The 14,308-nt window shown below is 52.5% G+C and overlaps 1 protein-coding gene and 2 pseudogenes across 1 annotated transcript; 2 read left to right on the forward strand and 1 right to left on the reverse strand.

The window, feature by feature from the left end:
- Window positions 1–3,460: 3,460 nt before the first annotated feature.
- LOC119095253 (guanine nucleotide-binding protein-like 3 homolog) lies at window positions 3,461–8,648 on the forward strand. The gene is made up of 4 exons (XM_037218119.1): window positions 3,461–3,969; window positions 6,329–6,501; window positions 7,572–7,821; window positions 8,193–8,648. The coding sequence occupies exons 1-4, from the start codon at window positions 3,559–3,561 to the stop codon at window positions 8,646–8,648; spliced, it is 1,290 nt and encodes a 429-aa protein (XP_037074014.1). The 5' UTR covers window positions 3,461–3,558.
- A 791-nt stretch (window positions 8,649–9,439) lies between these two features.
- Window positions 9,440–13,415, reverse strand: LOC119095255 (2-oxoisovalerate dehydrogenase subunit beta, mitochondrial-like; annotated as a pseudogene).
- Window positions 13,416–13,766: 351 nt separating this feature from the next.
- LOC119095256 (2-oxoisovalerate dehydrogenase subunit beta, mitochondrial-like) overlaps window positions 13,767–14,308 on the forward strand; it is a 6,269-nt pseudogene continuing 5,727 nt past the window's right edge.

The raw sequence follows: 14,308 nt of genomic DNA on the forward strand, positions 1-14,308 counted from the left end.
GTATTAATACGATTGATCGTCGAACTGAAGTAGTTGTACCTTTTCCAATACCTATATCAAGGCACAACACATCTGCAAACGTGCAATGTTACGGTGGCGACGTGCGAGCCGCAGTGAAGTGCAAAAAGGCATCGATTACGATTCACCCGGACATAAGCGTAGAGACTCAGCCCCCGCTGGCTCAGCCAGGGTCGCGGAATCATACAGGGTTTTCCAAATGGACCACATACATGCCCACAATGAGTCCACCGTGCACAGTATTTGCATGTATCCATGCGGCGAAAGTTACGAGAACTATAACCGGGGCAATAGCAGTAGCGATGACCAGGAACCACATTGCACGGCCAATCTGCCGATCGCTGCGTCCGACACGCAGAACCATATGAGTCGAGCTCTGTCCCATCGACTTTGCGTAATACAGCAAAAAGTCATGCGGTACAAGAAGACCTCGGCTTGTTAAAAACATGTTTTGAAGCAATATAACATGGAAGACATCTCGCCTCGACACCCCGTGTCTTTTGTCTTTCTTCTTCACGCAGTTTCTTTCAACTAGACAGCCTTTCGCTGCAATATTTCTTCAAAACTGTGAAGGTTTTAACGTGGGGCCGGATGGAGGGTCGGCATGGCCCACTGCATTGATACCAACATGACGGCAGCTCTTCGCTTGAACGTGACATTACGGCGCCGGGCGGCGGAGCAAAGTTTTAAAATCACACTTTTCAGTAAAAAATCGTCTTTTACGGTTCAAGTAGTTGGTACGCTATGTTCTGAAAACGCAATAATCGCCTTCTAAAAACGATAAAATCAGCGAAGGTTTCTGTTATAAAACAATGCCCCTTGAAATGCGGAGTTACTTTTCTTCTTTTTGTTAGCAACAATGTTGAGTTTTGCCGAACTTGCTAAGTGATTGACGTTCTTCGAACTACCAAACGCTATTGATGCTGAACATAATTGTCTACAACGATTGTATTCCAACCAAGCATTTCGACCTCTTCCCACAAGCGTCCCCAAGGTCATCTCACCTGCCCAACGAACTTGTCACCACCGACCTTGCCAAGGTCACAGCGGGTAGCTAGTGACCTTGACGTGGGAGCAGCTCACATCGATACCGGCACGTGGGGTCACCACAGGCCCGGGCGCGACAGGTCAGTCTCAGGTCGGGTCACACACTGCCCGTTGACCGGGGCGCCAGAGGTGCGCCGCGTTACGACGAATCGACATAATAGGGCTCTGTTGATCGGCAGCCATGGAAACGACCGGCCGGCCTGGCTGGGACGGCCGCAGCGTGAGCCAAACAGCCGTCCAGAAGCGCCGAAAATGACGCTGCCGGCGTGGACCGCGGAGGAGGTGCACAGTCAACCGCCTTTCAGCACGAAGTGTTTGCTTAGGGTACGCACAGTACGCGAGGGCTACATCTTTAATGGAACATGTGTCAGGACGAACATCACTTTCAATGTGATGCCTAGTGTTTGCCAGCCATGGAAACGACGTACGCGTGGACTAAATTTTTAAGGGAACAGGTGTCAGGACGGATATGGCTTTTAACTCCCTGCCCAGTCTTCGCACAGGATACGCACAGAACGTGAGTCATAACTTCTTTAAGGAGCACGTTGCATTACAGATTTGACTTTTAACTCTTTAGTCACTTGAGCACATTAACATGAGGTGGGTTCTGGAATGTATTACAACGGTAAAAGCACAGCCAGTTGTCCATACAGGCCCCTGTGGTCCCGTCACATGCAACTAATAAAAATAAAGTAATGAGATGAGATTAAACCCTCAGCACCAGCTTGTGATGTATGGAAGCGCTAGACCAATTTTCGTGCAAGATCAGTGCCTTTTTGTCGTACTTGAGTATCTTTTGGGTCCGCAGGGCCGCCTGCACAGCGAATTCTTGCATACCATGCTGGCCAGCGACTGGAAGTGAAATTCCCCGAAGGCATCACTTGCAGCGTCACGGTAAGAGTTTGGACGAAAGCGTGGATTGGCTTTTTCGCAGTTTTCGTTCGCAAAAGAGACGAGATCAGATTTCGACCAGGCTATCACGCAATACAAAATTAGAGAGGTCGGAGACAACGGGGAATTCGTCAATTTCGTCCAGAAAGATGCATACCAGACAATAAAAGGAAGGGAGAGCCGAGAGGGAGGCTGTCCCGGACTCTGCTAGGGTGACCTGCTTACACCGCACAGGCAGGTTCATCGTTGCCCGATGGGGATTACAAGGCCGTCTTCCTCATACCCCTATGGAACCTTGCGATACCCTTGATGGCATGAAGGAGCCCCTGGTTTCATTATTTTGATTGCCAAAGCAACGGGCTTGCATCCTGGTTGACCGACCATGAATGTGTCTTCGTCACGAGCATTCGTACGCCCTACATGGATTGGACTTTGTCGACGTCTCCACTGTCGGAACGTCCCAGGAAGTGAAGGACGAAAACCGTTTTGAGGTCGTAGCCTACTGGCACCGGCTGCAGGGTATTCATGTCAAGTGCAAATAATGAGCGCCCCAAAGCGCCTCCAACCCATCGCACCCCGGGTGGGTGGACCGGAAGCCAGGCGCTCTACCCAACTGAGCTATCGAGATGGATAAAGTTGATCCATAGGGTGAATGCCATTGACAAAATGTCATAAAGACAAAATGCCATAGATCATTGTTCCCCAGTCTGCGCTTCCTACACTTACAAAATTATGCAAACGGGAAGGTGGCAAGGTATCTAACATATTGAGTTGCGTTTGGAAGTACAAACACCGTTTTGGCGTTGCAAATGGAACATACATGCGAGCGGCAGCCAAACATATCTTGCTGGGTTTTGATTGGAATATTTGCAAAACTTTACCTGAAAGTCGTAAACGTTGTCAAAGGGATGAGGAAGAAGGGGGGGGGGAGACGAGCGTAACAACTTGCCTGCACCTAAAATAACGAAGCCCACCGAATCTGAGGACTTCTTCGACATATTTTGTACTGCTCATTGACAGACAAAATTACGGATAAACTAGAGTTTCTTTATCCCGCATGCTTTTTGCGTCCCCTCCACCCTACTCACAATCTTGTCTCAGTCAAAAAACCTGGTTATGCAACATCACTTCTGTAATTTTGTGGCTCGCCATCAGACTTGAATGTATTTGACGCCAGCAAAACCGATGTGGCGGTCTGGTAGATGTGAAACATGTCACGCTGATTTTCATCAGCAATTACGTGGTCGCATCATTTTTCCTCTTGAGATTTCACGGATCCGCAGCTGCAAAAGCCAGTTTTCTTCAGGATTTCGACCTATACTCTCCCATTTTCATTATGTGTTTTTATGTTGTCAAAGGGCATACTGGTGTAACGAATTTGTAACGTATTTGGAATTTAGTGCGAGATTCTTCCACGACCAGCATGCCGTATTTGGCGTGCATCTTGACGCTGCTGTGACAAATAAACGTGTCGGTAATGATGCTATTCGCGTGATATGTTGAATCCGTCCTTTGATGGCGTGTGCAGTCTGGTGAGGGTGTGAGTTCGAGTAGGCTTACGGCGTCTCCTTAAAACGACTTTTATCGCATCTATTTGCCAAGATGGTGACCAACAAGTTTTCAAAAAAGAAGAGTAAACGACTTTCATGCAATATGAAGTACAAGATAGCAAAAAAAGTTAAAGAGCATGCAAGAAAGTTGAAAAAAGAGGCCAAAAAGAATCCCAAGAAGGGAAAGAAAAAGAAGGATCCAGGAGTGCCCAATTTAGCACCATTTAAGGAGAAGGTAATTGAGGAAGCACAAGCTGAAAAGCAACGCATCCAGCAACTGCGTGAGAAAAAGCGAGAGGAGTTCAAAGCGCAAAGAAGGGCCAAGGATGGGTCATCCACCTCAAATTCCCTTAATGACCTGGTTTCAGCAGTGCAAACAAAAAATGAGGAATATGAAAGTATGGCTCAAGCTAACAGTTCGACTGATCCATCTGCAAAGGCATTTTACAAGGAATTCAGAAAGGTGAGTGTTGCAGTTGGGTCAGGGGTGTACTTTCCTACCTAACGTGAGAAAAAATTATGCACACCATTTGTCATGTTTAAGGCAGGACATATATTAAATAATCACAAAACAGGTAGGTTCATGCTCTTACCTTCCAATTTTTCATAATTACGATGGCGAGCTCCCGAGCGCTGCACACACACAGCAGTCGTGACACCGGCACCATTACTGTGCGCGGTCACAACATTACTGTGCATCAAGCAGCATGAAGAACCATAAAAATGTAGGGTGCCCAGGCAACAAGAATCCATGAAATTTGATCTTTGATGCCAAGGGGAGGATGGGCTGCAGGGGGATTGGGTGGGGAATGTAAAGTAAAATGAGAACATGGCAGCTAAATAAAGCTCACTATATGGTACCTATATATGGCATGAAACATGAATGCCAATGGGATGCGGGTTGAAGGAGACATAGGGTGGGGAGGTTAGGTTAGGTTAGGTTAGGTTAGGTTAGGTTAGTTAGGTTAGGTTAGGTTAGGTTAGGTTAGCTTAGCTTAGCTTAGCTTAGCTTAGCTTAGCTTAGCTTAGCTTAGCTTAGCTTAGCTTAGCTCAGCTTAGCTTAGGTTCTGGTATATTCTTGGTTAGGTTAGGTTCTGGTCTATTCTCAGTTAGGTTGGCTTAGCTTAGCTTAGGTTCTGGTCTATTCTCAGTTAGGTTAGGTTAGGTTATAGGTATGGTAAGGTAAGTTCGGTTAGGTTAGGTTAGTTAGGTTAGGTTAGGTTAGGTAGGTTAGGTTAGGTTAGGTTAGGTTAGGTTAGGCTAGGCTAGGCTAGGCTAGGCTAGGCTAGGCTAGGCTAGGCTAGGCTAGGCTAGGCTAGTTTAGGCTATGTTCTGGACTATTCTGGCCTATGTGTTTCATAAACATACCTTAACATGATAAGAAACAATTTTCATTGCATTATTATTGTTACCTTGGTCCCATACATTTTTAAGTTCTTGGTAAGCAGAAATATTGTAATTACACAATGTCAATGCCTGCGGTGTGTGCGGCACTCAGGAGCTTGCCATCGAAGTTATGAAAACTTGAAGGTAGGAGCATGATTCTACCTGTTTTGAGATTATTTACTATATGTTCCGCCTTAAACACGACAAATGGTGTACAATATTTTTTTCTAATGTGAGGTAGGGAAGTACACCTACACTTGCAGTTGTACTTTGGGTGTGTGTGATTATGGCATGGTTTTCAAAGTTGATGGATAACCTTAGAAGATAACTACAAAGATAACCTTGTAGTACATTATGTTGAAAGTGCATTGTATAAACCCTCAATATGGCTTGTTTTATACCTGTCTTCTCATGGGTTTCTGCTGTGGGGTTTCTCCATGTTTGTAAGCTGCATTAAGTACTGGGTTTAATCTATTTGCTTAGTATGGCTGACAGCTGCACAGGGCTACACAGAGACATGGGAAAACAAGTTAATCAGTTATACCAGGTGATAAAATCATGCATCTTTATCATCTGCTGTGGGTCTGAGGCTGAAATGTACTGTGCAAAGGCATTTGCCATCATCCATTGATAATATTTTTTACTGAAATCAAACAATGCATTACCTGGTGTCTCTTCCAAAAACACATATAGAAATACAATCTAACTATTAATTGAATGTTAGAAAACAATAATGTATCTACCTAGTTCACCTACCTCCCTGTCCTCTGTTAAACTGCCTTCCTTGTGCCTTTGGCATTTGCATCTAAGGTCATAATTTGTGAAGTCTGCTTGAAATGTGCATATACATCTGAAGTGCAGTGTATTTCTGAAATGTCATGGATAGCTGCATTTACCTGCAGCAGAACCGCATGGACATAGACTACTGTGCTCAAGTTGTTTATAGATGACTTGCAACAAGTATGTTTTGACTCTGTCACTATAGCTGTATTTTTGTCATAGGTGCCAATTTAGCTATTGGCAGCAGCAGCTGTTTTGCCACATGTTGTTTCATGAGTGTAAAATGCTACTTTAAAAACTTTTAACTGAATCCTGGGACACTCCCTCTAATTAGGTGCATTATCAATATTAATGCTGAAGTAGTTTTCCAAGATGAATCTTGTTTACCTATGTCTATTCTTTTATGCTCTACTCAAGTCCTTGCAAATGATTGAACCTTTATTTTCTGTGTATAGCCACTTAATCATGAGGAACTGTTATGAGAGGAAGCACATGAAGGTAGACACAGCAGAAACATTTGCCTGTAGGTTGTTAGTTCCCAACCTTTAGGCAATCAGCCCTCTTCATCCTGCTAGGCCAACATTGCTGGAATTGTTTAATTGTCACCTGCCCTATCACCTGTCTGTCACCTGTCACCTCACCTGCCACCCCCACAGGTGGTGGAATCCGCGGACGTGGTGATCGAGGTGCTGGACGCGCGTGACCCGCTTGGCACGCGCAGCAAGGAGGTGGAGCAGACGGTGCTGGCAGCTGGCAGCTCCAAGCGGCTGGTGCTGCTGCTCAACAAGGCGGACCTGGTGCCCCGCGAGAACCTGGCCGCCTGGGTCAAGTGAGTGGGGCAGGGCGCGCGCTCGGCGTCGCCGCCGGAGCGTGGCAGGGAGGAGTGGTGGCTGTCTGGGTGGAGTGGGTGCAGTATATGCTGCCTAGTGGATGCTGTGGTTGGCACCATCACCAACACAAAGACGGCTGGAAAAGCAGCATGGTGATCTCATCCGCGTTTTATGGTGATTTTAAAGATATTTCAGCAGAGGACAGACGTTCTGTCAGGCACCTCGCCTGATGGAACGTGAATGCGGGCTCCCTCGCCCACTCGCACACGCATCCCCAATATGTTGTGTTTGCCAGACAGTGCTGGCCTGAGCATCCGTGGCGTCTTAACCCTGGCGTGGACGACAGGCTAGCTCGCGACAGTAGCAGCAACAGTGCTAACGCCACGCATCGGTCGGGCGGAGTGGCTGTGCTGGGCGTACATGAGACGAGCATCCAATGTCAAGCGGAAGACCTGTACATGAAAGCACACGGGAAAAGAGCGGGCTAATTTCAGAACAGCGGAAGCGTATTGTGAAAACGGGTGACATTGCCAACCAAAAATCATCCGTTGGGCACAGCTCGTGACCGAACAGGAAGTGCTGTTGAGCTTCGTAGTCGCCGGGTGGCTGGTCATGCTGCGTAGCTGGTTCTAAACAGGTACTATTTGCAACAACGCAGAAGTGCATGACATCGCCATGGGAGATGGATTGCTGCTGGGTGATCATGACAGTCAACATTCTAGCTTGTACTGACATGGGCCCGAAGTTTGATTATGTGGTATGCGTCGTACACTATAGTTCTAATTCTGGATTTTAGGATCAGATCTCCACATAATTAGAATACGACACATGCGGCTGCGGATCAGGGGCTTGAAATGACATTCAGCGGCCTTTCCAGCGAGGTGCTTCCAGCGCGCGCTGGTTAGCACCTGTAAAATGTGTTTCCAGCGATGTGTCAGACGTCATACACTGTAGCTCCGAGCATCGCGGCCTTCGTCCCCCTCCCCCCCCCCCCCCCGCCGACCAATGCTCTGGGCAGCCGCTCGCCCTCCGAGAGTCGAGAGTCACAGCCCAGCCTCCCCGCCGCCAGGTACCTGCGCGGCGAGTTCCCGACGGTGGCGTTTCAAGGCCAGCACGCAGCAGCAAAGTCGCAACCTGGGCCAGAGCGCGCTGGACGTGCTAGCTGCCCGGAGCCGCTGCTGCAGTCGCAGCGCTGCCTCGGCGCCGCCACGCTCATGAAGCTGCTCGGCAACTACTGCCGCAACCGCGGCATCAGCACCAGCATCGCCGTCGGCGTGGTCGGCCTGCCCAACGTCGGCAAGAGCCAGCGTCATCCAACAGCCTGAAGAGGAGCCGCGCGTTGCGGCGTCGGCGCCACGCCGGGGTGACGCGCGCCGTGCAGTGAGATCCAGCTGGACGCCAAGATCAAGCTGCTGGACTCTCCGTGCATGGTGCTGCAGACGGGTTGACGCGGGCGACGCGGCCACGCGCTGCGCAACGCCTTCAAGATCGAGCAGCTGGACGACCCGGCACTGCCGTGGTAGGGCCATTCTGCGGCGCGCCGACCGGCCGTCAGCTTGATGCTGCACTACCGGACTGCCCATGTTCAGCACGACGGCCGAGTTCCTGCTGCTGCTGGCGCGGCGCCAGGGACGGCTGAAGCGAGGCGGCGTGCCGGACGCCGCCGCCGCCGCGCGCCTCGTGGCTGCAGGATTGGAACACCGGTCGTATCAAGTACTACACGCACCCGCCGGCGGCGGCGGCGGCGGTCGGCGACGCGACCATCGTGACCCAGATGGCGGCCGAGTTCGACCTGGACGCGCTGGCGGCCGAGGCGGACGCCGAGATGGAGGCGATGGAGGCGCCGCGCGCCTCGCAGGCGGTGCCGCTGGCCGCGTCCGCCGCCGAGACGCAAGAGACCGAGGAGATGGAGACCGGAGATCGGCGGCCGGCCGACGCCGGGGGACGGCTCCAGGTCGAGTTTACCGCCAAGAAGAAGACAAAGGGGGAGAAGGTCAGTGAGTTGCAGCAGGAGGAACAGCGAGTCATGACCAAGAAAGGCCTACAAGGCTATGATGAAGAAGCGGAAGAAGACCAACGCGAGGACGGAGCGGAAGATGGACTCGCTGGCGGACGAGCTGGACCTGCAGCTCTAAGCGCGGTCTGAAGCGCCAGCGGCTGTTCTGGCGGATTTGTGAAGATATACATACATCGCTGGCTTGCACACTTGTATTCTTAGATTCATTTGGTTGCGGTCGGATCGAACTTCCGAGTTTCGAACGACGCGATGGTTTGTCATGACGGCGTGGACATGCAGAGCACATTACCCGCGGTAACCACCGACGGACCGCAGCTTCGCAGCAGCCTCCATCAACACGGCGTCAGTCGCGATACCGACTCAGGCAGTACAAAACCCTGGCAAGCAGCGCACAACACGACCTGTTGCGCGCTTTACATGTCTACCATACACTAATATTGCACTTCGCTGCTACCATCAACGACCGTTGCTGGCGACGCCCCCCTAAGCCCCGAAAACAGTACCCTTCCACCAGATCTCGCGAAGTCCCCGTTGCAACCAAGCGGCGCGCTATAAAGCTCGGCGAAAATATAATAATCATCCAAACCACACGTCACTCATTACTACCACGCACAGACTTGGGCTGCGACGGTCACCCACGAAGGTAGACAACACCTAGCTGGTCAAGTGACAGGAACGCTACCGTCGCACCGGACCGAACACCGGGCGCTGCGCGCCGCACCCGAACCGGCGGCAACTCCCATACGACCGCCCGTCCCGCACCCGACGTGCGGCCCTCTACGAACCGCCCTCGAACGGCCCTCTGCGCAAAACACTTCATCCCGGCCCTCTACGACCTGCACAACAGAACACAATCATCCTGCGCCGACGTCCTGTCACGACCTCGAAGAAGCCGGCCTTCACGTCGTCCCGTTTTCCGCTCAGTAGCGCCACGCGGCCGCAGCTTGCCCCGCTCCAGCACTCCCAGCCCCCGTGTCGGCCGCCGCCGGGCGGGCGGTCAGTAGTTGACCAAGCTTCTTGACGGCCTCCAAACAGCGCCACTTGGTCGGCATGTAGAACGGCTCGTAGGCGAGCGGGAAGGGCGTGTCGTGACCGGTGACCCGCTGCACGGGCGCCTCCATGTTCAGGAAGCACTCCGACTGCGGCGGCCGGCACACGACGGCGTCACACGAGGGCACACGAGATCACGGCCGCGCGAGGGCGTTGCAGGGGCCGAAAGGGAGACTTCCGGATCGTGGTTAAGGTTGGAGTGTTGGGGGGCGGGATTGCAACGATTGAAACAAACGCCAGTCTCTCGGCATTCAAAGACTGGATGTGTGGGTAGAACCAACAAACACCGAGAGAATAATGGTGTACCAGGATAACCAGGCTATTACGATGCTTAACGGAAACTAAGTACGCCGACCAAAATAATATGCACGTCCATCACTACCATGTGGTTACTGCAACTGGCCCATAGTTGCTGCCAGTCGCGAGCTCTCCTTTGACACGAACTGCATCAGGACCTCCATATTGACACAACACAGCACGACAAAATAGAGCATCTACGGACATGACAATCATCTGTGTGCTGCTGACCATCCAGCATACAGCTGGGAGGGACCGGCGCGACAGTCGGGGGGGGCATTGCACCTGTATAGTGGCAGCCCAGCTCGGCTCCGAAGCCGCCCGTCAGCGGCCGCCTCGTGCGACACCAGACACCGGCCCGTCTTCATCACAGACTGCCGGACAGCGACACGACAGGCCGGTCAGCACGGGCTCGCGCGGCCGCCGCAGCACAAGCCGAGTGCTTCGGCGTATTGCTCGCGTTGACTGGTGCGAATACACGTACATGATGACAACTTTTGGACCCCAGGTAAACCTGATGAACACTTGGCTTTTTACGCATAGACAAGTTGGCGCTGACAATTTTCGGATTTTTCCCATTTTTGACTTCACAGATAGGATCGATATGGAATGCCTGCATGCCGGTTGCATTGTTAAGTAGTACATATGCACGCCTAATTTTCCACCGTTTGCAGAGCGCGACATTGCCAATTGCACGTGCTTCATACACTTTTTTACTCAAGATACTCGTCATCATAGAAATCTAGTACCACTTTGCACTCTTTGTAGTATGAGGCATCTGCGCTCGTCACACCGGTTTCGGCATGCCGCGGTCCAGCACAGGTCTCAATCGTAACCCAGCAGGGTCGCAAAAGCGACTTGGGCTTCCCGCTCTCGGTCCGCGCCCGGCTATACGAGCTTCGATTACTCCGCCTTCGAAACTTCCATCCCGTTCAGGCGGACTTAATTGCAGACCCCACTGACTGCTCGGCTGCATTACACAGAAGTGGCGCGGACGCGACGCAACGTGCTCTTCGAAGCTTGAATATAAAAGATTACCAGTGCGGCTCTTCGTAAAATAATATGTCCACATTTGTTGAGGCTCTACATGCCAGTGCCAAGGAATAAGGCAGAGTACACGACGGATCGCCAGCAGGATGGGCCCTGATGCTGTGGAGCCGGTGTGGTTATCCGACGGTCAGGCCCCACTCCCGCGCTGCCAGCGCACCTATACGAACCGCGCCGACGAGCCACCCTGTCGCAGGCCTCCACAACTAAGTCCTCGGAATCCACACGTTGTTTTTTTGATCACAGGACTTGAGAGCTCAAGCTCATTCGTGACCCGCACACTCGCCAGCGACCATACAGCCGGTTAACGTGAAACAAGGATCTTACCTCGACCGTAAAATTTCAATAAAGCCCTGTGTACTCTAGGCCGGGCTTAACAAGTGAAACTACGACTCACACAATTCTGAGATCACAACGGATAATACTGGAGGTGAAGTTTCCAATTCAGTTTAGGGGCAGCCCCATCTTTGAGAGGAAAGCGGACCAAATCCAGAGAGAAAGGCCGATTGCTGGCGCATTTTTGCGGGAGATTTCGTCATTTCTCATGGCTTAGATCCCAACTTATTTTGCGAAACTACAACCCTGGATTACGCCATGAACTAGAAGCATGCACATCATCTTTGCAAATTTGACTCACAAGTAATTCCCAAAAGACTTCTAATAGCCCATGCACCCATACGATCCACATAAACGAGCAAACTCTTACTTCGCCTCGATAAACCGCCCCCAGCGGCGGCCCGCGCACGCTTCCAACCTTCATCACTGTCTCCCGGTCCCAGGGCAGGATGGAGACGAGGTCGATGACCTCGCACGAGACGCTCAGCCTCTCGGCCGCCAGGTCAGCCACCTCGCGCAGGCACGTGCACCTGGGTCCCCCAGCCAACCAGAGTGACGTCATCACCTGCGGCAAGTGATGCCCCCGATTAACTCTTCGCAAACGTGTCGTCGTGCACGCGTGCGATTGTTTTACAGCAGAAACTGGTGACGTAGAGCACAACGTGTAGCGCGTAACAAAATGAAGCTCAATCAAGCTAACTTTAATTTTTATTTTTTATTTACAGTAATCAATTTCTCTCACAAAATAGGTTGTAATGACGCATCTGTTGAAAAGCGATTGCCATTTCCACCAAAATTTTATCAACACTAGCAGTAAAAACCATGCATGCGCTCCTGCTATTGCATTAAAGAAGTCCTGCAGCACTCAAAGGCATGACGTCTGCCCACCAGCAGCATGGTGAAACAACGCATCGCAACGGGACAATCGAGCACAGCCTATACCACCGACGAAGAAAGGCTTGCTGCCACATCAACACGCCCATACATCCTTAACAGCTTGCCGGAACCAGCTGGCAGAAAAAAAAACATAAGCTCACGATCCCCAAACACACCGAAATTCCTTCACACCCCGCATGGAGACCAGCATCCCCCCCCCTCCGGCAGCACACCAGGCGTGAACTCCACGCGCTCTGCCGGCCAGCTCACCCTCGACGAGGACGTCGGCCTGCCGATCGGCTCCGTGTACTCGGCGACGGGCACCTCCCCACGGCGGAGCGGTAGAGCACCTTGGGCTCGAAGAAGACGCACGGGTTTGGGTCGCGGATGCACGACAGCAGCAGGCCCTTGGCCTTGATCGGGCCGCGGCGGGATCACCACCTGGCCGAGACCGCACCGTTACGATGGTGGTCATGATGGTGATGATGGCGATGATGAGGATGATGGTGATGTCTTGAAGAAAGTGCATGGCGCCTGTTCATGTACAGAGAGCATGCTGATATGGGTTCCATCTGAGGCGTTCTCAAACTATTTTCCGACTCCATACCAACGATCTGAGTAAGAAGCAACGACTTCCCAAATCCGGGCTGGCACATCATCACTGCCAGAACCGACAGAAGTCGCGCATAAACCCTGAACTTCCAGTTTTTTTCCAACCCAAAACACGGCATCGACGACGGCAGCCACTCGCCACCGCCGCTGCTGATACCAACAGCCCTCAGCGCCCGCCCGTGACGCCGCATCGCACCTTGATGCCGGGCACGTGCGCGAAGAACGCCTCCGGCGACTGCGAGTGGTACAGCGGCGCCGTGTCCCACGGCCATGCAGGGCGCGCGCAGCGTGAGCTTGCCCGCAGTTGCATTGGCCACCGGAGCGGTACCGGAACTTGGAGCCCTCGTTCACGATCTGGAGAGGGGGGGGGGGGCGCCGGCCGTCACAGCCTCGCACAGGGCGGCCTGCTAGTGCGCCGGGGAGCTCGCGGCGCGTTCTCGAGGTCAGCCACTCAATGACATCATCTGCGGTCGTACACGCAATAAGTTCATACCCTGGCAGGCGCGCCGCCACGACAATAATCCACGTGTCGTGAGGTTATCATCGGGTTTTCCTGAAGACGCTACACACGCTACAGTCATCACAAAAGGACAGCCACGGAAAGACACAGGCCCGTAATGCGTATCCGCATCAACTCTGCAGCATTGATCGCGAGATAAGCATACATACGGGTGTCATGATTAGCCTGTGAGCACGACGGGAGAAAATCTGTCCTCATTGATCAACCTCCCGACCCCTTCGGTTGCGAAATATCAGGGCGCAGGGGTCGGGCCCACGTTCTACTTTTAGGCGACTTGCAGAACATCTCAGTCCCCGAATTTTTTTCAATATCCGCCAGCAGGAAACGCCATGCAACTGTATCGCTGATGCAATGTCTGTAATACGCTTACAGGCAGGCCGTAAATCGAGGCAGCCTCGTCTGGAATGCGATTCAGTTTTGAGCTTGAGCCGTCTTTTAACTCCTGCCCTTTTCGCGGAAGACAGCGGGTATAAGAGGGGCGGTGGAGGGTGGTGTGCAAGAAGAGTAGCATGGAGGTGAGGACGGGGTGTGGGTGTGGGTGTGGGGTGTGGTGGGGTGGGTGTGGTGGGGTGTGGGTGTAGTGTGGGGTGTGTGGTGTGGTGGGTGGGGGTGGGTGTTGGGTGGGTGGGTGCAGGTGGGGTATGAGTGGTGTGGGGATGTCGTGTGGTGTGGGTGTGGGGGTGGGTGTGGATGTGGTGTGGGTGGGTGTGGTGTGGTGTGAATGTGTGTGGGGGGTGTGGTATGGTGTGTGTGAGTGAGTGTGAGTGTGAGTGGTGTGGGTGTGGGGGGGTGGGTGGGGTGCTGTGGGTGTGGGTGGAGTGTGGTGTCCGTGGGTGTACTTTGTGGGGTGGGGTGTGGGTGTGTGTGTGGGTGTGGGATGGGTGTTGCAGGTAGTGGGTAGGTGTGGCTGTGGCTGTGGGTGTGTGTGGGTGGGGTGTGGGTGTGGGTGTGGGTGTGGGTTGGGTGTGGGTGGGTGTGCAGTGTGGTTGTGAATGAGTGTGGTGGGTGTGGGGTAGGGGTGGGTGGGAGTGGAAGGGTGGGGGGAGGCAGC

This window comes from Pollicipes pollicipes, unplaced genomic scaffold (genome assembly GCF_011947565.3).
Source record: "Pollicipes pollicipes isolate AB1234 unplaced genomic scaffold, Ppol_2.1 Scaffold_4219;HRSCAF=4965_pilon_pilon_pilon, whole genome shotgun sequence".
Classification (NCBI taxonomy): domain Eukaryota; kingdom Metazoa; phylum Arthropoda; class Thecostraca; order Pollicipedomorpha; family Pollicipedidae; genus Pollicipes; species Pollicipes pollicipes.